Source organism: Meleagris gallopavo, chromosome 3 (assembly GCF_905368555.1).
Source record: "Meleagris gallopavo chromosome 3, MGAL_WU_HG_1.1, whole genome shotgun sequence".
In the NCBI taxonomy this organism is placed as follows: Eukaryota; Metazoa; Chordata; class Aves; order Galliformes; family Phasianidae; genus Meleagris; species Meleagris gallopavo.
The window spans coordinates 93,297,859-93,321,108 of NC_139406.1; the positions used below are offsets into that span (position 1 = coordinate 93,297,859).

A 23,250-nucleotide genomic window follows, 5' to 3' on the forward strand; every position below is an offset into this window, starting at 1 on the left:
GTGGACAAGGGGTGTAGAGGAGCAAGGACAGCACTTTTATCATGAACTGGATCTTCTATAGGGAAGAGGCAAGAGCATCATGCCTTCAGGCATGAGTACTCCCATGTAGGATGCTGCATCACTAAAATTCTTGTTTCTTTCCAGCATTCTGTAAGGAATTCATTGACACCTGTTACAAACAGCACATCTGAAAACTGCAGGAATTCACAGCACTTGTTCTTTGTTCATAACGCTACGCTTGTATGACACTTGTTTGTAAGTCTAATTTAACTAAAAAAGCAGTAAAATGCAAGTGTGGGTTTTTGGTGCTGTACTGGCAGAGTGTCTGCATGAAAATGCCCCAGGCAGGCTGGCACACTTAAGAGAAATTAAATTGTCTCATTCCACCCAGAATAAACATGGTGCTAATCCCTCTAATGGCCCTAAACATCACTAGAACTGCGGATCCAGCGACAAGTGTGCAATAGGACCAAATTAAGCTCCTCACACATTTGAAATCATGGTCTCATCGTGGTTTAGTCTGGAGTCTCTCAGTGGCTAAACGTGCTGAGACAAGCGAAAACACGAAACTTCATTAAGTGCTGCACCAGCAGATTGCTGGGACCTGACGACAAGGATGAGTGGGAGGCATTGGCATTTCTGCCACCTGCTCCCAATTTCCGAAGGCATAGGAATCTCCAAGGAACCCTGGATCCTCCAGCATGGCCTGGAATCCATTAACAGGGGCATCCTACCTAGGAAAGCAGTGTAATTCTTCTCTGTGGGGCACCTGTGGGTCTCGGATGGAGCACTGCAAAAAGTCTTGAAGGAAACATATTAATAAAAACTTAAAAATTGTGGGAATCCAGAAAGAAGTGGGAAATCTATATTGTAAAGCCTTAGAAAATGTGAGCCATTGAAAAATGGAAATATTTATGTGTGGCAATATTAAAAAGGAATACAATGAAGGAGGAGGAGGAAGAGAAGAAGAAAAAGGAGAAAGAGAAAAAAAGAATGAGAAAGGAGAAGGTGAATGAGAAGTAGGAGGAGGAGAAGGAGAAGGGGAATGAAAAAGGAGAAGAGAAATAATATTAAAAATAATATCTAATCAGATGTGCTTGATGTCCTCTTTCCCTTCACCTTCTCCTTCTTCTTCCCCTTTTTCCATTCTATTTCTTTCTTCCATTCTCCTTCCTCTTCCCCTTTTTCCATTCTATTTCCCCTCCTCTTTCTTCCATTCTCCTCCTCCTCTCTCTCCACCTCTGTTTCTTCTTCCTCCTTCTCCTCTTTTTCATTCTGGTTTAGTTTTCTGCTTGATCTGGCCTCTAATAAGATTCGCCACATACCCACAAAACTATAAGCAATGGAATGAAGGTCCATGGGAGAAGAACAGCATGGGGATCTCTTCGGAGGCACTAGCATGGACCTGTCTTGCTTGGACCTAAGCACAAAACCATGAGAACATCTTGAGGTGGCCCATCACAAGCTGCAAGCCTCTGAATTGGAAAGAAGACTTCAGTCCACACTCCAGCTGCTAAGAAATCTCTGCCTCCCTTTTTGACCAGTCTAGTCCCAGAGAGCTGTTTCTCCAAGATGAGTTGCTTGGATGGCAGGTGAGAAATGTGCAGGTACTTGAGAGGAAGATGGAGCATCTTACAGCATCATAGAAACATTAAGGTTGGAAAAGATCTCTAACATCATCTTGTCCAACCATCCACCTGCCACCAATATTGCCCACTAAACCATGTTCCTCAGTGCCACATCTTCACGTTTCTTGAACACTTCTAGGGACAGTGGCTCCACCACTTCCCTGGGCAACCTGTTCCAATGCATTTTACCACTCTTTCTTAATTTGCAATGGAAAGAGACCAGGAGCTGATGCAATGCTTCAGGAGGAGGAGTGCCATGGGCCAAATAGCAGAAGAAATAAGCACAGTTCTCATTAGAGACAGTTTCAATAACACCATTGTACAAGACAGTAGTGAGAACTAACTTGTGTCCGAGGAAGAAGGAAAGCATCAGGGGAAAAGGAAGAGCAATTCAAGCAAGATGGTGTCAGGTTATTAAATCCAAGCTCGAAACCAAAGAGGTACTGCTAATCCTCCTAAAAGCCCCAAGGGCTCAGCTCAGGATCCCAGGGGCCATATCCTGCATCCTTCAGCCGCCAGCCCTGCTCTGTAGGAGCTCAGCAGCTATTTATCACTGAAGAAAGTTGCTTCTTCTCCAAAAAAGTTTTCGCTATTTTAACTTCTGCAAAAAAAGAAATCTCCTTCCCAAGGGCAAGCAAACTCTTGAATCTTATTTTTGCTGATAATAGCACGACTAGGAACTCTGGGGAAGGAGATGTCTCCTGGGTTAGATGGAAACCAGAGAGGAAAATATCAGCAACAGGAAAAGAAACTGCTGCACAATCCTAAAGGAAAAGCCACCTTCATTTATCAAGTGGGCAACAGTTTTCTGCTATGATGTCTATTTTTCTGCCCTTTTTCTTGCCTGCAGTCTCACTGCTGGCACATGCACACAGACCTAAATACATGAATTTGGGGAAGGGGAGAAATGGGAGCAATAATCAGTGCTGCCATTCCCAGCTCTTTGCAAACAGATTTATTTCTGTCCTTTACTTTTACCTGATGAAATAGGGATGGTTTGGGCAGGGACTGAATGGCCCCATTCCATCTTCTGGCTATGGTGAAGAAAGGCCATATGATGTCCTCTTGTCCCCACCATCCCCTTTGCAGACACTTTGGATCATCCCACTTTTACTGTCTGCTCTACATTTCTTGGTCCCAGGTCAACACCATTGCAACACCACCTGCAAAGATCAATTGCAACATTTCCATTGCACGACCTGCAGCTCAAAGGCTTGTGGCTAAAAAACATTTGCAAAACCTTTCAGTGCAACAAGGCTCTGGAATTTCATAATATGGCCAAAGAGAGGAGCAGCAAACCACACCCAATAAACAGAAATCTGTGACTTATTGACTGAGCAGTGCCAGTCCTACAAAGGGAAAGTGGCATCAGCTTTTTTTTTTCTTCTTCTTTTTTTTTTTCTTTTCTTTTTTTTTCCAGAGAGGAAGAGATGCTCAGAAAGATTTTGATGACATTTTTAAATGGTTTTGGGTTTGTTCTGTGCTGGCTGCCCTCCCTACTTGGGAACTCGGGAACTCTGTGGGCAGATCTGCCTCCGGGAAAGGACATCCATGAGCAGGGATGAATCTTTTCGGTTTTTTTAAGAAGGAAGCACAGATTTTGGGTGTTCAGCTTCACCAGTTTTTGGGGTGCCCCTGAGTCCTGCTACCCACGCACTGCTGGATAGGGAGGTTCAGTCCTTCTGCCTCTTCCAGCCTCCATAAGGTGCTTTGCTTTGGTAACAGCTTGGTTACATCTTTGCTCCGGAGGAGCTAAAATTAAAACAGTGACTCCATTGCAGACTGAAAACAGAGCATTCCTTCTCTGCCTGCGTGCTTTGGATGGACATCAGAAGCCAAACTCATGCTGCAAAATCCCCTGTGTAAAAGCAATCTTCTATTCTGATCCTCTGTTCACTGTGGTTGGGATGTTCAGTTCCCAGACCTGCGCTCAAGGGGCTCTGAGATGGGATTTGCCTGGAAATGGAAAACATAAACACAAGAAGCCAACATCTCTGCAGCTCATTTCTTTAAACAAAAGCTCATTCTGCTCCAGAGAAGGGCTGAAAACAGAAGTTGATTCATGGATAAAGAAAGAAAAAATAAAAAACAAACAAACAAACATACACAACATCAGGATCTCATCTTTACCCTAATTCCCTAATTCTTCAAGGAGGAGTGTAGACTGCCAAGCACAAACGTAGAGATTTCTACCTGCACCCTTAAAAGCTGAGAAGATATTAATGGCTCCCATAAACCGTGAGTGGAGCTGCAAACCATGAGGATTGTGGCAACCATTGGGATAGGAATGAGGATTTCATGGTATTCGGACAGAGGCACGAGTCACTCCAAGTGGGTTCTGTGTTTAATGGCTTTAATGAGGACTCAAATAGCCTCCGCAGGTTCCATGTTCACAGCAGCTCCTGTATCTCATCTCCCACCAGGGCTGGTGGCTGATGATGCTGTGGTGAGCCTCCACCTTTGGCACCCTTGGGTACCTGAGCCTCCGTCACTGGGACCTTGAGACTCCTGAGCCTCAACCACAGGATCCCTGGGCTCCTGAGTCCTCGTCACAGGGACCCTGAAGTACTTGAGCATCCATCACCATGAACCTGAAAAGCCCAAGCCTCCATCACTGGGATCTTTCAGAGCCTGAGCCTCTACAACCATGGCACTGAGGTTCCCAAGCCTCTATCACCAGGATCCAGAAATACCTGAGCTTCCATCAGCAGATCCTTGAGGTTCTTGATCCTCAACCACAGGATCCCTGGGTGCCTGAGCTTTGGTCACTGGGACTCTGAAGTTTCTGAACCTCCATCACTAAGACTTCCTGATGCATGAGCCTCCATCACCATGGCCTTGAGGTGTCTGAGCCTCTATCACCAGGATGCTGAGGTTCCTAAGCATCAATTACCAGGATCTTGAGATGCCCAAGTCTCTATTATTGGGATCCTTGGGTACCTGAGCATCCATCACCATTACCCTGAAATGCCTGGAGCCTTCATCACTGGGACTTTCTGGAGTCTGAGCACCCATCAACAGAACCCTGAGGTGCCTGAGCCCAACACCAGCCCCTCTGGGTGCTCCAGCATAGAGCCCCAGTGCTGCTCTGTCCCATTCTGGTGCAAATCCCATGGCAGCCCCACATATCCAAAGCATGGGGATGGGAAAAAACTCACCCTGAACCCCTGCATCCCCAAATCCCTGCAGTGACCCTCTGCTCCCTCCTCAGCCCCATAGCTCCTTAGCCGCACAGCTTGTCCTGCTGTCAGTTGGTTTCTGTCCCGGCTCAGCAGCGCAGACAGCCAGAAGCTATACACAAAACAGCCATTTTCTATTTTTTTATTCCTTTTTTTTTTTCCCCACCACTTTTTCACCCAGTCTTCTGCTTCCCCAGCCCTGGAAGCCCCCCTCCGTGCATTGGTAGGGACTGGAGATACCCCTAGTGCTCATCCATCTTTTGGCTTCCTCTAGATGTCACCCTCCGCCGCCTCTTCCGTCGCTGCGATTTTCCTTTCTCCAAGATCCAGCTTTTTTTTTTTTTTTTTTTTTTTTTTAAATTCCTTTCTGATCTCTTTCCGGCCATGTGTGATTGCAGTTTCCTCTGGGCGTCCATTTCATCAGCCCGAAATTAAGGAGCGGAGAGAGGGGGCAGCAGGCGGCCGCCTCCTTAAAAACCCCCAACCCCCCACCACCCTCATCCCACCGCACCAGCCCCACACCCCAGGTTGGGCACCCCGCAGCTCCATTCGGCTTTTCACGGAGGCCGGCGATTGATTTGCTCCGCTTGGCTGCTTTTGGGGTGACTTTGCTTTTTGGGGGGGAGGTGACTTTGCTTTTTTGGTGTTTTGTTTTTTGGTTTTTTGTTTTTTTTTTTTTTTTTTTTTCCCACCCAAGGTATCCCCAACCTTAAGGGCTCGTGGTGACCGGATGGTTTTTATCCCTCCAGCTCTGAAGCCATCACCCATCTCCCCCCAGCACCGCTGGATGCGAACCCCGGAGTCGGATTCTCCCATTACTCAGAGAAAATCCGTGCAGAGGATTTGGGTTTTTTGCTCCCCCTTGGGTTCGTCCCTTCATGCATGAGACAACCCCGGCTCTGCGGCTCCGGCTGGCGATGGCCACGCAGTGAAGATGTCCATGTCCAGGCTCAACAGCGTCAATGGCTTTTTGGAGGACGGCAGGATGGAGGCAGGGGACATTGGAAGGATCCTCCGCTGCCTGGAGATGGGCACCGTCCTCACTTTATTCTACCAGAAGAAGTCACAGAGGCCAGAGCGAAGGACATTCCAGGTGAAGCTGGAGACCCGACAGATTATCTGGAGTCGGACACCCGAGAAGGTGGAGGGAGACAGTGAGTACTGGAGACTGGGGGCTGGGGCCACGTTGGTGGGTTATCTGACAATGGTGGACTGTTCTACTATGGTGGGATGTCCTACCACATTGGGGTGATCTCGTGCAGTGAGATTCCTGGCTGTGGTGGGATATTCTACCACATTGGGATGCTCGACAATGGTGGGATGACCTACCACACTGGGGTGATCTCCTGATGTGGAGTGCCTGGCAATGGTGGGATGTTCTACCAAGGTGGGATGTTCTACCACACTGGGATGCTCAGCTATGGTGGGATGTCTGGCTATGGTGGGATGTCTGGCAATGGTGGGATGTTCTACCAAGGTGGGATGTTCTACCACATTGGGATGGTCAGCTATGGTGGGATGCCTGGCCATGATGAGTTCTACCACACTGGTGGAGCTAACAGTAGTGGGATGTTCTACCACAATGAGATGTCCTGCCACATTGGGATCTTTTGTTACACTGGGGTGATCTCCTGCAGCGGAAAACCTGGCAATAGTGGGATGCTTCCATGCACAGGGAGCCAGAGGGGATAGAGGACTGGCCATTGTCCCCAGCGGTTTGGTTCCCCTATGGCCTTTGCAGGGAAAAGCTTGTTCTCTGCTTGAGGAAATAACGCATTTCCTGCTCCTTGTTTTTTATTTGGGAGATTGCATAGGGCCACGTCAGGATCTCAGCCCTACTTTTCCATCGACCCTGATCTCCTGCCTCAGTTTCCCCAATCCTGGAGCATCTTTACCAACTTGCCCCATACCTGTTCTGTGCTCACGTGTCCTCCTGCTTGCTGGAATTTTAGGGAAGCTCCAGGACCTTGCTCCCAGCATATGCCCAACCTCACGCCTGCCTGGACCATTCCAAATCCTCTTCTCAGCCTGAGAAGGGATTAGCGAGATACCCGACAGTGCTGATGTCTCTATTAGAGGGCAGTACAGGGATCCCAGCTCTGCTGGAGATGCCCCATGCCCTTCAGGCTAATTACACGCTTCATTAAGCTGCTACTTGGACATGTGTCCATGCAGATAGGGTCCCCCAGAACACTACAGTGTTAAGATTAGTAGCTACGATATCATCCTGCGTTGCCTTCAAAATTTACCTCCAGGTAACCAGGTGGTTTCCAGCCCCTGTCAACCCAAAAACATTTTGGAGGGGTGGTTTGCAATATGGTTTGCTATGACGATGGCTAATTAACACTCACGCCTTCATCCTGACAATTAGAAATAGGATGGGATTAACACTGCTGGCCCAGGCAAAATCTTTTATTTCGGCCTCGAGGCCAGCTTCACAATAGCATGGGGTAATTCCATGCAGGAGGTCTGGACTGCCCCATGCCCCACCCAAAGGAAGAACCAAGGGGACACCACTTGGCCACCCGGGCCAGCAGCATTTCCCAGCTCTCCAATTCCCTCCTGGAGCCTCTCTTTGCTTTCCTCTTAATGCACTCAGGAAACTCCCAGCCTTTAAAAGCTTCCAGGCAGATCCTCCATCCACTTCCAACCACACTGCCCGTATATTTAAATCCTTTATATCAATGCTGCTTGCTGTGCATGAGAAGAGAAAAGGGATTTTCGCAGTTGGATCTGGCTCCCAGCATGTTTTAATCACCAGGACCCCGGAGACAATGCAGGGAGGAGTTTGGAGACATACTTCTGCCATGATCGCTGCAAATCCGCTGCAGATGTGGTTTCCAGGAAGCCGCCAGCACGTTGCATTGTGCTGCACGTTCCCTCTCCTGGGTCCAAGCCTGGCTCCTGGCTGTGTTGGCAACCATCAACGGAGCCACAATAGCCACCAGCATCTCTCCTTTCTGCAGTGCACAATGAGTAGGGTTGGGGAAGTGCCTCCTGTTCCTATCCTACAAAACAGCCCCAAATATCCACCCATTTGCACTCAGGGTCCACAAAACATGGACAGCAGTCAGCTTCCCTTCCTCAAAATCATACTTATGGGTGCAGACACCAGTTGAGCACCTCTTTGCAGCCGAGTGCCCACATCCCGCCCCGATCCGCCCAAGCTGGCTCTCATCCACCCAAAGGAAAGCTGCATAAAGCCACCAGTGTTTTCCAAGCCTTTCCGCCAAGAAAAAACTTTCCCCACCTCTTTTTCACTGAATCAGCCCCATTCCCCCTCATCCCTTATCCTTATCCATGCATTCCATTTTTTCTCTGTTCCAGTACCCTGCACCCATCCCCATTGCCATGTAGGAAACGCTGCAGGGGCCGGGCTGGAAATTCTCCGGGAAATGACCCATTTCCTGCAGGACAATGACCCTGTGCAGTGTCCGGCCACCCTTGGCCATACAAAACCCTTTTCCTGTGCTGAAGGCTCCGTTTTGTAGCACAGCCATTAATACCGTGGTATTATTACTCTACTCCTGTTGTCCTCTCTACAAAACCAGTGGATGGAAATCTCCACTGGTGATGTAGCAGTGAGGAAGACTGTGGTCCGGAAACCCAACCCTCCCGCCGCCGGTTGTGCTTTATATAGTGAGATAATGAGAGAGCAGCACAGCAGGAAAGAAACGCCCTGTGGTCTGGGCTGCAAATTGCCACCTTTGGACGGTTGTATTCTATTAAAAGATGAGCTCAGTCTGTCCCAAGTTTTTTCTCAGAGAGGAGGTGGTTGTAGGGATTGCAGGGCTGAGTCCCAAGGACACATGGCACCGAGAGAGATGGGCAGCATCATGAGGGCACACCATTCTGGGGACACAATCCCTGGAGGACACATGGAACTCATAATGTCATCATGTACCAATGGGCAGTGCCACCAGGATGACCCATTTTGGGAAGTTGACTCTCTGAAGGACATGCGATATGCATGATGCCATCACACTAGCCAATGTATCATGGCAGGGCTGTGGGGATATGTCTCCCTTGGGGAACACGTGGTCATAGTACCCATCCCAGTCCCCCAGGATGCCTCATCCTGTGGACATGTGGCACCTCATGGTGCTCTCAGACATCTGCAGGGACATCTTATCTTTGGGACACAGTCCATGGAGGACACATGGCATTCATAATGCCATCATGTACCAATGGGCAGTGCCACCAGGATGCCTCATGTTGAGGACAGAGATCTGTGAAGGACATGCCAATCCCACCAGCAATGACATGTCACCTTTGAGGGACACATGGCCATAATAACCATCACAGCCCAATGGGATGTCCCATCTTGGGGACAAGGCTCCATACTCTCCACACGTTCCCATCTCCTGCACCCTTTCCCTGGCTCTGTGGCATCAGAGTGACACAGGACAGTCCTGTGCCCCTCTGTCTTTGCAGTTGACATTCGGGAGATCAAGGAGATCCGCCTGGGGAAGAACTCACGGGACTTTGAGCGTTACCCCGAGGATGCTCGCAAGCTCGACTTTGCCATGTGCTTCATCATCCTCTATGGGATGGACTTCAGGCTGCGGACACTCAGCGTGGCTGGTGCGTGGGCTCCCACCTCACCCCTTCCATCCATCCTTAGCATCTCATCTCCCTTATCCTTCACCAACCTCCTCTTCCCCCTCTAGCTTTCTGTGAGGAAGATATCAACCTGTGGATCACAGGTCTCAACTGGTTGGTGGCAGACACCCAGAAAGCCCAGACCCCGCTACAGATTGAGAGGTGAGGAGGGATGGTCAATCCCATTTCATGGTCCTCATTTGTGGTCTGAAAGGATGAACCATGAGTTCGGTCCCCCAAGACTGAGCGCTGTCTGTCTGTCCATCCCTCCCTCCCAGGTGGCTGCGGAAACAGTTTGATGGGATGGACCGGTCGCGGGAAGGAAGGTGAGAACCAGAATGGCTCTACAGGGAAAAGGGTCAGTGGTCTGAGCATGCAACAGCCAAAACCCACCCACCACTCACCCAGGCTGTTTTCCAAAGGGGAAATAGCTGAAATCCTTTGCCCAACCCTGCAAATCAACTAGCTTTGGTGGCCATGAACTGGGTCATACCCATCCTAAATCTGGAGGCTGAGAGCAAGGGTGTGGGCAAGGTAATGGTTTATTTGGGGTGTTCTGAGGTAATACCTAAAACCAGAGACTGGAGCACTGTCCCTGTAGGACTGTGGGAACTTGAATATCCCCATGCCCACTGCTGCACTGGGAGAGGATGAGCCATTAGTGCAACTCATAGGCATCTCTTTGATATTATAAAAAATAAAATAAAATCCAAACAAAGGAATTTGGACTTAAATGTGATTGGCATGAGGGTGGGATGGGGGTGAGAAGAGGATGGGAATGGAATGAGGATGGAAGTGGGATGAGGATGGGGATGGGGATGGAAATGAAGATGAAGGTGGGGATGGGGAATAGGATGAGGATGAGAATGAAGATGGGCATGGGATGAGGATGGGGATAATTATAGTCTCTGGGTGGGACAGATGCCCAGCTACACCTTTTTTCCCTGAACCCCTACTCAGCATTCCTATAATCACAACAGAACCCTCTAAATCATAAAGAGCAAAAATGCCTCTGGAGCAAATTGGACAGTGCTGTGCCATTGTGGGAATCTGCAGCTTCAAACAGGAATCTGGGCCCAACTTAGCAGTGTGTCCAGGAGATCCATGACGTGTAGGGTCTGGTTGCTTCTCTGACACCATCTTTCTGTCTTACAGCATTACAGTGAAGGACCTGAAGGCCATGCTGCCCCAGGTGAACTACCGAGTGCCCAACATGAGGTTCCTGCGGGACAAGCTCGTGGTAAGTCCCTGGCTCTGTGGGGAATGGGGCTTCAAGCCCCTACCCAATGTCTCTGCACCAATCTCACTCTCACACCACCCATCCCATAGGAGGTGGAAGCCAGGAATGAGATGACCTTCTCCCACTTCATCCAGTTCTACAAAAACCTGATGTTTGATGCACAGAAGTCGGTAAGAGCCATGACCCATCCACTTCAGCTCATCACAGCATGTCCCCAGCCAGCTCAGCCCATCCCCCCTTTGCCTTGCAGGTCATTGAGCAGCTGGAGCTCTCCTTCCCTCTACGGTGAGTTCCAGGAGCCCCACAGACTCCAGCAGAGGTCTAAGCAGGGTGGAGTAGGGTTGCAATTTGAGATGGGAGCAGGGATACAAATGGAGATGGAAGTGATATGTGAGCAGGAATGTGAGTGGGGATGCAAATTGGGATGGAAGCAGAAATGAGAACAGGGATGCAAGTGGTCATGCAAACAGGAGTATGAACAAATGAGAGCAGGGATTCAATAGGAATGCAAATTAGAATGGGAGCAGGGATGGGAGTGAGTGGAAATTTGAGCAGGGTTGTGAGTAGGGATGCAAATGGGGATTTGAGCAGGAATGTGAGTCGGGTTATAAATGGGGATGAGAACAGAAATAAGAGCAGGGATGCAAATGAGACAAGAATAAATGAGAGCAGAGATGCAAGTAGGGATGCAAACTGGGATGAAAGCCAGGGATGGTAGTGGGAATGTGAGTGGAAATGTGAGCAACAAAACAAGTGGGGTTACAAATGGGGTTGGAAATCAATGTGAGCAGGAATGCAAGTAAAGATGCAAGTTAGGATGGAAGTCGAAATGAGAGCAGGAATGCAAGTGGGGATACAGGCAAGGATGTGAGTGAACATGTGTGCCAGGGGTGCAACAGCAGGATATGATTGTGGATATGAGTGGCAATGCAAGCAGGAATGTGAGTGGGGTTGTGGGTGGGGATGTGAACAGGAATGGGAACCAGGGATGCAGTGATGTAGTGCAATGCTCTCTTCCTCATATCCGTGGACAACACTTCCTGCTGATATGCCCCAGGAATGTGGACCGCCCTGAGCTGTGCCAGGTCTCCCTCTACGACTTCCAGAAGTTCCTTCTGCACGACCAAAAGGTTGGTTGTCCTTTGAGACCCCTGTCAGTCCCAGACCTGTTGAATCACCTGGGACACCCCTTCCCAGCTGCTGCACCTCATAAAAGCAGCTGTATTTGCACCTCAGGAGCCATGGGCTAGTGATGTGGGCATGGTGCGGGACTACATGTGTTCCTACCTCAAGGATGGCTCCATTGATGCAGCAGAACCCTCCTTCCAGCTAGATGAGGTGAGTGAACCGGTACAGCATTGACCCCTCCCATTGATCTCCCCATCCCATTGAAATCTGACCTCTCTGCTTCCTCCCTCCCCCAGTTCCTCACGTACCTCTTCTCCAAGGAGAACATGGTGATGGACGCCAAGTATGAGCGTGTGGTGCCTGAGGAGATGAACCACCCTTTGTCCCAGTACTGGATCTCCTCTTCCCACAACACGTAAGGACAGGGTGGGCTCACCTCAGTGATCCCCGAGAGAATCCCTTCTTGAGCACCCCCTCTTATACCTCTGCAGGTACTTGACAGGAGACCAGTTCTCCAGTGAGTCCTCCCTGGAGGCGTATGCCCGCTGCCTGCGCATGGGCTGCCGCTGCATTGAGTGTGAGTCCACCCCATACTCCATGGCACACTGCATTGATGCTGAGCTTCCCCAGCATTTCACATTGTACTAGATGGACTATCCCCTCCACCCATTCCATGGCAAATGGGAGAAGGGGTTAGAATCATGGATTCATTAAGGTTAGAAAAGATCTCCAAGATCGTCAAGTCCAACCATCAATCCATGCCCTCTTGTAGAATCATAAAGGTTGGAAAAAATTCTAAGGTCTTCCAGTCTAACCCCAACCCATCCCCATCATGCTTGCTAAACCATGTCCCTCTGCCACATCTCCACTCTTCTTGAACACCTCCAGGAATGGTGACTCCATCACCTCCCTGGGCAGACTGTTCCAACGTTTGACCACTCTTTTAGAAAATAAGTCTTTCCTAATATCCAACATTGTTCTGGTGCATAGTTGGTGAGCAACATGTGTTAACCGAGTTGTTTCCTAATTTAGTGGACTGCTGGGATGGCCCAGATGATCTCCCCATCATCTACCACGGTCACACGCTCACCTCCAAGATCAAATTCCTGGACGTGCTGCATACCATCAAGGAGCATGCATTTGTCACATCTGAGTAAGCCCTGCCCCACAAATGCACCCCAATTCTGGGCTCGGCAGGCAACTGCTGCTCAAACTCCCCTTTTCTTCATCTTCATCCCAAGCCACTTTCCCTACCTTCTTCCTCCAGGTTCCCCATCATCCTCTCCATTGAAGACCACTGCAGCATCGTCCAGCAGAGGAACATGGCTTCCCACTTCAAGAAGGTCTTTGGGGACATGCTGCTCACCAAGCCAGTTGACATCAACGCTGATGAGCTGCCCTCACCCACCCAACTCAAGAAGAAGATCTTAATCAAGGTGTGGGGCCAGGCACTAACCCAAAGCTCTTTGCAGAAGGGGCAAGACCTGCATTGGGCTGGGAGGGAAGATGATTCCCCCAAATCTTGGGACTTAGAAGCAGTTCTCTCTCCATGCACAACTAGTAGGATGTCAAGGTTCTGTGCAAGGAGAGGTCTACTGGGAATGGTTGGTGGTAGTGATGGTGGATCTGCGAATTAGGGCTGGGAGCTTAGCATAATGGGCTGCTGAGTTCCTATTTCTGGGCTGTCCTCAGCACAAGAAGCTGGTTGAAGGGAACCTATATGAGGAGGTCTCCACTGCCAGTTATTCAGAGAACGACATCAGCAACTCCATAAAGAACGGCATCCTCTACCTCGAAGACCCTATTGACCATGTAAGGATCTCCACGCAACGATGGCTGGGGGCAGAGCAGGATGTGTCAGATGGGGCTGCCCTGGGAGGGGAGAGACCAGGAGTTTGGGATGGGCACGGGGCACCGTTGCAATGCCATGGGGGGTGCAGGGAAGAAACGGGAGTCTCAAAGCCCCATCCCTCCATGCCCCCATCCTCCCTGCCCTGGTGATGCCATTCCTCCCTCTCAGACCTGGAGCCCGCATTATTTTGTACTGACAAGCAACAAGATCTACTACTCGGAGGAGACGTCACGCTACCAGTTCAATGAAGATGAAGAGGAGGTGGAGCAGAAGGAGGTGTGTGTGGGACAGGATGCAGTCATGGGGTGGGGGAATTTGGGGATACTGGGGGTCAGCATGAGGAGAGGGAGAAGATTAACGACAACTGCTCGTGGGAACACTAACACTAGGTGTGTCTGGTCTCTGTGTGAACTCATAGGAGTTCAACAACAACGAGCTGCACTTCACGGAGAAGTGGTTCCATGGGAAGCTGGGAGGTGGCCGTGATGGGCGGCAGATTGCCGAGAAGCTGCTGCATGAATACTGCACTGAGACAGGAGGCAAGGATGGCACCTTCCTGGTGCGCGAAAGCGAGACCTTCGTGGGTGACTACACCCTGTCCTTCTGGTAAGAGCCCCAGTTCAACCTCTATTGGAGTGGATGGCAGGATCACATCTTTCCCAGGCTGATCTGGGCAGCACACCAAGCATGTGGTGGCTGCCTCCAGTAGATCCCCAGTTTGGAGGCAGAAATGGTGTTCTGAGGGAAAACACCATTTTTCTGAGCATTTCTGAGCCTAACCCAGACCATCCTCAAGCATGGCATGGCATGGTCATGGATCTGGACTGACTCACTCCCACCTTGTTCCTTCATGGCAGGCGATCAAACCGTGTGCAGCACTGCAGGATCCACTCACGACAGGAGGCTGGTTCCACCAAGTTCTACCTGACAGACAACCTGGTCTTTGACAGCCTCTACAGTCTCATCTGCCACTACCGTGAGGTGCCACTCCGCTGCAATGAGTTTGAGATGCGCCTCACCGACCCCGTGCCCCAGCCCAATGCCCACGAGAGCAAAGAGTGAGGGTGAAACCCAGCCCATTGCTACCTTGGGTCCCCCACCCTCTTTCTTCACTTGTTCCACTCTTGTGTGCATCATCCTTTTTCATTGCTTGTCCCACTCTCGTGTCCATCACCCTCTTCCATTTCTCATCTCACTTTTGGGTCCACCATTTTCTTCCATCACTTGTCTCACCATTAGGTTCACCATCTTCTTTCATAGCTTGTCCCGTCCTTGTGTCCACCATCCTCTTCCACCACTCATCCCATCCTTGGGTCGACTATCCTCATCCCTTCCCACGTTGACTCCAGTGCAGCTGGTGTCAGATTTGGGTTTGCCAGCCCATTGCCTCCTTGCTGTGCCTATCCAGGTGGTATCATGCCAGCCTGACACGCCTGCAGGCTGAGCATATGCTGATGCGAGTCCCTCGGGATGGAGCCTTCCTGGTGCGAAAACGGAGCGAACCCAATTCCTATGCCATTTCATTCCGGTGAGTGTGGCCACCCCAGCACTTCCAGGCTGGCCAGGTGTGACCCTGTGGCTCCACTCCAAGAGCTGGGGACATCACTGGTTGCTCTCTTGGCCTCAGGGCGGAGGGGAAGATCAAGCACTGCCGCATACAGCAGGAGGGACGACTCTTCATGCTGGGCAGCTCAGCTGAGTTTGAGAGCCTGGTGGACCTTGTCAGCTACTACGAGAAGCATCCGCTGTACCGTAAGATGAAGCTGCGCTACCCCATCAATGAGGAGACCCTGGAGAAGATGGGCACTACTGTGAGTGCTCCCAGTGGTGGGAACAGTTGGAGACAGTGGGGATGAAGTAGTTCTGTGCCATAGGCAATCCAGCTCCATCCCAATCTTTGTTGTGGTTGGAAGATCTTCTCCAGTCTCCTGCACAGCAAAGGAGATTTGCCCAAAATCCAACTTAAACCACCACCATTGTCTATAGTTATAACAACTTCACTATCCACAAGTCCCCTCCAATTAGCTGTAAAGAGATATTGCGTCCCCATCATACTTCTCTGGCCCACATGCGATAGCCCATTTTCCCTCATGATTCTTCATAATCCATGTGCATGGCCAGATGACCTCTTTTGATGTCTGTCCTTGCAGGAACTGGACTATGGGGCTCTGTATGAGGTGCGGACACCCCATTTCTATGTGGAGGCCAACAAGATGCCAATGGCAAGGGTAAGAGGCTGAGCTGGTTAGATGCAGGGTGATGGGACTTAATGATTCTCCTGCTGAGGCTCCTGGATGGTTCCCACCATGGACCACATAAGCTGTTTCTCTGACCCTTAAGCAGTGCTGGAGCTGCGGACCTTTCCATGCCCCCATCACTTGGGAACAGTCTTGAGCTCCAGCAATAGCATCACCACAGTAGATATGAGATAGGTCTGAAACAAAGACCCAGCAAAAGTTTGCCACAACAGCAAGGAAACCTTTGTGCTGGGAAGAATCCCAAAAGAATATGTTTGGGGTCATTTCATAGCTGGCACAGTCTCCATCTTTGGATGTTTTTAGATCCAGTCTGGTCTCGGAGCTGACCCTGGAGGAGGCTCGAGGTCCCTTCCCTGTGACCCTACAATCCCTTGGTCCAGAATGGCTATGCTTTGAAAGTCCTTTGGAAGCAAAGCAGCTCTCAGGCTAAGATCAGACATGGGAAGAACTAACTCAAAGTTAGGGTTTATTTTTTCAGGGAATGTAATATCAAGGGAGAATGACAGAATCATTCATCTCTGAGATCATCAAGCCCAAGCCCAACTCAAAACCACTGTGCTCACTACCCCATTAAAACATGTTCCTAAGTGCCGCATCTCAACATTTAATGAACACATCCAGTGACATAAATTGGTTGGGAGCTTTCTTCCACAACAGGGAACCCAGAAGAGGAATATGCTGGTTGTGTGGGACTACAAGCACCTACAGCCTTTGTGTCCTCTCTAACATGTCTCACTTACTGTGTAGACTTTTAGAGGACATTCTTTGGGGGATGAGGCATCCAGGACATCAGCTGGGCATCCCAGCTTGGTGGTAACACGTGTCCCTCTCCTTGGTGGTTCAGTGCACAGTGAAGGCTCTTTATGACTACAAAGCACAGCGAGAGGACGAGCTGTCATTCTGCAAGCAAGCCATCATCCACAACGTTGACAAGCAGGACGGTGGCTGGTAAGAGTGGTCTGGTGCCCTGGGCAGTATTGCCGCGGGCAGGGATCTTCCTGTGGTCTGTTTTAACAACCTCCTTTTCTGTCTCCCCCTTCCTTCTCCAATTGCTCCTTGACATTGCATGCAGCATTAACACCCCGTATACCCTTCCAATTGGTCCTCTTGCCTTGATCCTCTCACCCCTTGCAGGTGGCGGGGGGACTACGGGGGCAAGAAACAGCTGTGGTTCCCAGCCAACTATGTGGAGGAAATCGTCAGCACTCAGGCACAGGAGCAGGATGAGGCTGTGAGTGTGCTGTTTCTGTTGTCTTCTTTTTCCCATTCACTGAGACCATCTGAGATGCTTCCAGCACCAATCCAACCCAAACCCTTATCTGGAGGCTCTGGGATGCTCCATGGAATGGAGTTTGCCTAAAGCATGTTTTTTTTTTTTTTCTTGGCTTTTGCTTGGAATTGGCTGATTTGGAGGGCTGGATGGAGGGTAGAATGGAGGTTGGACTGCCCTTCACCTATTCCTCCTTTTTCCTCTTTTGCAGTCATCAGAAAACAGCCCCCTGGGGAACTTCCTGAAGGGCTTCATCGACGTGCCATCATGCCACGTAGGTGAGTGTCACCACCATGTCCCTAACAGGGATGGTACATGCCCCAAGCAACAGCTCAGCACCATGAGCTGAGGCTCTCCAAACTCACCGTAAACATGGGGTGAACCACTCATTGATAGGTGATGGCAATTCTGGCATGGCAAAAATGTTCAGATGGGGAGAAGGAAGGGCCTCATACTTGGCATGATGTGCTGGGGACAATCTGGGGCTGAATTCATAGACTCAAAGAATCATTAAGGTTGGAAAGACTGATAAGATCATCCTGTCCAACCATCAACCCATATGGCCCTGTGACCATGTCACTCAGTGCAACAGAATCTGGGGGCACTTGGCTGATGTTGAAAGGATTTAGAGGTGTTCAGTGGTCTGTAAAGGTGAAACTATTAATTGTGGTGAATCATGAATTGTGATGAATCATGTGGTGAAAGTTGCTGCTTTCACTTCCTGTGTTTTTTGGGGGATTGACAACAGTTTAACAGGCATTTGGGTTCAACTCTCCCACACTGCGTTTCTTGACTATTTGCAATATTTGGGACTACTCTTGGAGGAGGAACTTGGGGGGTGCTGGGGAGGGCAGATGGGGACCCAGGAGCAGGACCGATGAGGTTTCGTTTGCTCCACAGAGCCATCCATTGGGAATGTCTTCGAGTAAAGCCCCCTCTGATGTCCTTATAGTTATCTCCAAAGACGGGAGGAGCTCCAAACCATTTGTCTTCACCATCCATTCCCAGCAGATGTCCCACGCAGCCCAGTCACTGGACGTGGCCGCTGACACACAGGAGGAGCTGAGCGAGTGGGTGGCCAAGATCAGGGAGGCCACGCAGAACGCCGATGCCAGGGTGAGGGGCACTGGGGTATAGCAGGTGATGATGGACATCCTCATCTCCAGGAGATGGAATGGAGTGGGTAGTGATTCATGTCCCATTTCATGATGGATTGACATCAGTAGACAGATCGTCCCCAGCAGTAGATGGTGATGAATGCTTCATCCCATGGTGGATGGACTGTGGTTGATGGATCATCCCCATCAATGGATTTTGGTGGATGTCTCATCCCATGATGGATGGACACTAGTGGACAGTTGATCAGTTTCAGTGGATGTTGGTGGATGCCCCATCCCACAGCGATTGGACCGTAGTTTATAGAGCATCCCCATCAATGGAAAAGTCTCAGATTCCATTTTCCCTTGTGCAGATGCAAGAGGGAAAGATTATGGAGCGGAGGAAGAAGATCGCTCTGGAGCTCTCCGAGCTGGTTGTGTATTGCCGCCCCGTGCCATTCGATGAAGACAGTAAGAGCTGGAAAAGGGTAGTGATGGGATGAGGAGGGGAAGAAAGGGGCTTGGGGGAACTGATTGCTCCCACAGAACCCCATGTCTCCCACTGATGGTCACCTTTGTGCTTTCAGAGATTGGCACAGACAAAGCATGCTACCGGGATATGTCCTCCTTCCCGGAGACCAAAGCGGAGAAGTACGCCAACCGCAGCAAGGGCAAGAAGTTCCTGCAGTACAACCGGCGCCAGCTCAGCCGCATCTACCCCAAAGGGCAGCGCCTGGACTCCTCCAACTACGACCCACTGCCTATGTGGATCTGTGGCAGCCAGTTGGTGGCCCTCAACTTCCAGACGCCTGGTAAATCCCATGCCCAGGGTGGCAAAATCCTCACCCCTGGTGGCTTTGTCACCGATCCCATGGCTGGACGTGGTTTAGATGAGCTCTCCAACCATTGTCCCTGTCTCGATGGGGATATTCTCATGCAACGTTGGGTTGTTTCATGCACTTCTACCCAGGGCTGGGAGGTTTAGTAGGGGGTTTGTGAGAGCAGAACCTTCTGCTCAGGGCCACTGGAGGGTCCCTGAACCCTGCTTTTCCCCTGGCCATAGACAAGCCGATGCAGCTGAACCAGGCACTCTTCATGCTCGGCGGCCGCAGTGGCTATGTCCTACAACCCGACATCATGAGGGATGAGACGTTTGACCCCTTCGACAAGAACAGCCTGAAGATTGTGGAGCCCATCACAGTGCAGCTGCAGGCAAGTGGGCAAGGTTGGCAAGTCCATTCCAAGGTGGCCAGTGGAGATGAGGGTTCAGTTCTTCCAAACTAAGCTTGGGGTCAATTTCTACATGTTTAAGACCCATATTTGCTCCATGAAGTTCATTGTTCCATGATCTGCTAAGTCTGTTGCTTTCTTGCTTAGTCTTTCCAGATTGTTGAAGAACTCCAAAACATTGAGGGGAAAACTCCACAATTGCATAAAGTTGATCCAAAGTTTGGGTCATTTTGGTGTTACAGCTGGGATGGGTTAGTGTTTAGGCAACCAGCTCTTCAGTATGGCATGGACACAGCAAAAGTTTTTCAAATCATTCTGCAGAAACAGCTAAAATGAGTCTGAAGTCATAAATGAGGTCTGATGTGGCTGATTTTGATCATTAAGATTTTGGCGGACTCAAACCAACCAAGCCATAGGTCTGTCCAAGGAAGTTCTTTGTTGACCACAGGGCCAGCATGGCTGGACTCACTCTCCTCTTTCTCCTCTGCCTTCCACAGATTCTTGGTGCCCGGCACCTTCCCAAGAATGGGAGAAGCATTGTGTGCCCCTTTGTGGAGGTAGAGGTGTGTGGCTCCGAGTATGACAACAGCAAGAACAAGACTGATGTTGTAGGTAAGGGTCCTTCCACCTAGTTCATATGCCAAGAGGACAGATGGTATCACTGAGACACCTTCTGGGGTTCTACTGGAAATCATAGAATTGTAGAATAAGGTTGAAAATACCACTAAGATCACCTAGTCCAACCCATGTCTGTGACTGCTCAAATGTGGGTGATGGGGATTGGTTTCAAGGAGGAGTAGAGGGGAAAGGCATCCCCCATTAACAGGGGAGCAGCGGTGCTGTGTTGGTGTCTGTGTGTCTAACCCTGCTCTGACCTCACCCCACAGCTGACAATGGTTTCAACCCCGTGTGGCTCTTCAAGCAGTTCGTCTTCGACATCAATAACCCTGAGTTCGCCTTCCTCCGCTTTGTGGTGTACGAGGAGGACATGTTCAGTGACCCCAATTTCTTGGCCCAAGCCACTTTCCCCATTAAGGGTCTCAAAACAGGTATTCTCCCTCCATCCACACCCTCATCATTATCACAGAATCATAGACTCATAAAGGTTGGAAAAGATCTCCAAGATCACCAAATCCAACCGTCAACCCATTCCCACTATGCCCACTTGTAGAATCATGAGTTCACTACCACCAACATAGAACATCCACTAAAATGTGCCCCTAAGTACCACATGTACATGTTTCTTTAACACAATCATCATCATCATCAGCCACTTGGGGACTCAACTATGACCATAGCGAGGGACTGGGACTCTGCTGTGGGGCTAAGCTCATGTCCCAGTGTTGTGTCCAGGCTACCGGTCAGTGCCACTGAAGAACAGCTACACAGAGGACCTGGAGCTGGCCGCACTCCTCATCCACATTGAGATCATCAATGCCAAGGTAAGCATCGTGGACAAGTTGGAAACACCCATTCCTTGTTTCCCCAGTGGATCAATCCCCATCCACTCCATGAACCTCATCCCTTTGTGTCGGAGCAGGAGGAAGACGAGGAGAACCTCTACTCATCCATTCAGCAGTTGAGGGACCGTGCCAGTGAGCTCTCCAGCCAGGTCTCCAGCTATGAGCGCACCAACAACTGTGACTCACGCTACCAGCAGCGCCTCGATGAGCTGCGAGCAGCCCAAGAGAGGCTGATGGAGCTCACTGAGGTCCGCAACCGCAAGTGAGTTCCCCCTTCTCACCCCATAACCCAGATTTGAGTGGTGCCATTGGAGTTGGGGGTCTACTGGGGTGGTGTGTCCATTGGGATGGTGGATCCACTGTGGAGATGAATCCACTGGGGTGCTGGGTCCATTGTGAAGGTGGGTCTACTGGGCTGGTGGGTCCATTGGGATGGTGGGTTCATTGGAGTGATGGTTTCATCAGGGCAGTGGGTCCATTGGGATGTTGGGTCCATTGTGGAGGTGAGTCCATTGGGGTGGTGGGTCCATTGGGGTGATGGGTCCATTGGGATGGTGGGTTCATTGGGGTGATGGAGTCATTGGGATGGTGGGTTCATTGGGGTGACGGAGTCATTGGGGTGGTGGAGTCATTGTAGTGGTGGGTCCATTGGGGTGGTGAGACCCTAAAGGCACCTCCCTGCTCCATCCCAGGTTGATGGAGAAGAAGAAGAGGGACCGGCAGATGGTCACCAAGCGCAGCTGATCTGGGCAAGCTCAAGGCAGACCCCCCCCATTGTCCCCCACCGCCTCCTCTCCTGCTGTAAAGGGACAGCAGGAGGTGGGGTGGCCAAATCCAGACTCCACTCCCAATATCAGCCTCCAACACTGTCAAAGCCACCAGGTGCTGTAGGATGCCAACACCGCTGTGTCCCCAAGGGTGGGTGATAGTGGTGTGTGAGAAATCTGGGGAAAAAAGGGGTTTTGCATGGGTCTGCCTGTGATGTTTCTCTGTTGGAGGATGCCTTTGGGTCATCCCATGTTCCCCATGACACCCTGTGGGGTGGCTGCTTGTGTGGCTCCTCTTCATCCCACATCTCCTTGGTGGGGTGATGATAAAATCATCAACCGATGGGGAAACTGAGGCATGGCCCAACAACCGATGGGGAAACTGGGCACAGAAGAGCTCTCCCAGTCTCTGATTGGCCCAGGACAAGGCACCTCCCTCCTGGGAACAGATGGGCAACGGGATGAGGACATGGGGGATGTTTGGGGCAGCAGGGGGTGTTTCACCCCCACTATAAATATCTGTATTTTCTTCTTTTATCCAGTGTGTACATACAGTGTGGGGAGGGCTCTGTGCCAGCACAGTATTAGGGCACAAGGTGACCCCAAAATGTCCAGAGATGTCCCCAAAACAGGAGAGCAAGGAGACGCCCAATATGGGCATTGTGGGAACAGGGTGTCCCAAAGCTCACCCAGGGAGATGGAGACAGATCCCCAGAGTTAAATCCCGGTGTTTGGGGCATCTCCTAAACAAACAAAATTCCAATGGAGGGTTTCATTGGAACATAAAAGAGAACCAATGCAGAGAATGGGGGTGTCCCCAACATGTTCCCTTTGGTCCCAGTGCCAGCGTGGGGCCCGATCCTGCTGGGGGAACCCGTGAAACCCACACAAGTGGTGCCTGCTGTCCCCCTCCCCTGGTGAGAACAGAGATTGGGGACATCTTGGGGTGTCCCCCAGGTCGGGGTGCCCCCATGGGGGGGTGGGGGGGAAGATCTGTGTATTCTTTGTATGAAAATAAATCTATTTAGCCAATATTTATACCCTGCCACCATCATCTCCTCCACCAGTGCTGGGTCATAGCTGATGGCTGTTCCGACGTGGGCCAGAGGGATGTGGGGACATAAGAAACATGGCTATGGGGACACAGGGCCATGGCAACATGAGATAGGGGATGCAGGGCACAGGACTGTGTGACTATGGGACGCCTGGCCATGGAGACAGAGCCGCAAGAACACAGAACGCAGAGCCATGGCACTGCGGGACGCTGAGCTCTGGGGACACGGAGCCACACAGACACACGGTTATGGGGATCCAGGACTATGAGGGACACAGAACCATAGGAACAAGGCTGTAGGAACACGGGGCTGTGGGGGACAAAAGGCTGTGCGGGACAGGAGGACAGCGCAGCTGCCACAGCAGCGCACAGAACGCACGACACAGCCCGCATCAAAAGCACACAGAAAAGGGCGGGACTAACAGCGCCCCTTCCACCTCATTGGACTCCTGTGTCCCCACCGCCGCTTTCTATTGGCTGGA

At 50.6% G+C, this 23,250-nt stretch overlaps 1 protein-coding gene across 3 annotated transcripts; it reads left to right on the forward strand.

Annotated features, from left to right (window-relative positions):
- Window positions 1–5,179: 5,179 nt before the first annotated feature.
- On the forward strand, window positions 5,180–22,748 carry LOC100542272 (1-phosphatidylinositol 4,5-bisphosphate phosphodiesterase gamma-1-like). 3 transcript variants are annotated; one of them, XM_085221773.1, is made up of 33 exons: window positions 5,180–5,334; window positions 5,557–5,961; window positions 9,242–9,391; window positions 9,478–9,571; window positions 9,688–9,735; window positions 10,565–10,649; window positions 10,739–10,819; window positions 10,900–10,934; window positions 11,707–11,779; window positions 11,886–11,987; window positions 12,074–12,192; window positions 12,269–12,354; window positions 12,810–12,930; window positions 13,045–13,213; window positions 13,470–13,589; window positions 13,798–13,905; window positions 14,048–14,235; window positions 14,487–14,687; window positions 15,038–15,157; window positions 15,257–15,440; window positions 15,780–15,857; window positions 16,732–16,835; window positions 17,022–17,118; window positions 17,369–17,435; window positions 18,110–18,273; window positions 18,629–18,725; window positions 18,842–19,066; window positions 19,318–19,466; window positions 19,982–20,096; window positions 20,372–20,533; window positions 20,838–20,926; window positions 21,025–21,209; window positions 21,640–22,748. In XM_085221773.1, the coding sequence occupies exons 2-33, from the start codon at window positions 5,742–5,744 to the stop codon at window positions 21,689–21,691; spliced, it is 3,888 nt and encodes a 1,295-aa protein (XP_085077899.1). In that variant the 5' UTR covers window positions 5,180–5,334; window positions 5,557–5,741; the 3' UTR covers window positions 21,692–22,748. The 3 variants fall into 3 exon arrangements, with proteins under 3 accessions (XP_085077899.1, XP_085077901.1, XP_010707640.1); XM_085221775.1 differs by having other exon boundaries at window positions 5,186–5,409; XM_010709338.4 differs by having other exon boundaries at window positions 5,186–5,961.
- The last annotated feature ends 502 nt before the right edge of the window (window positions 22,749–23,250 follow it).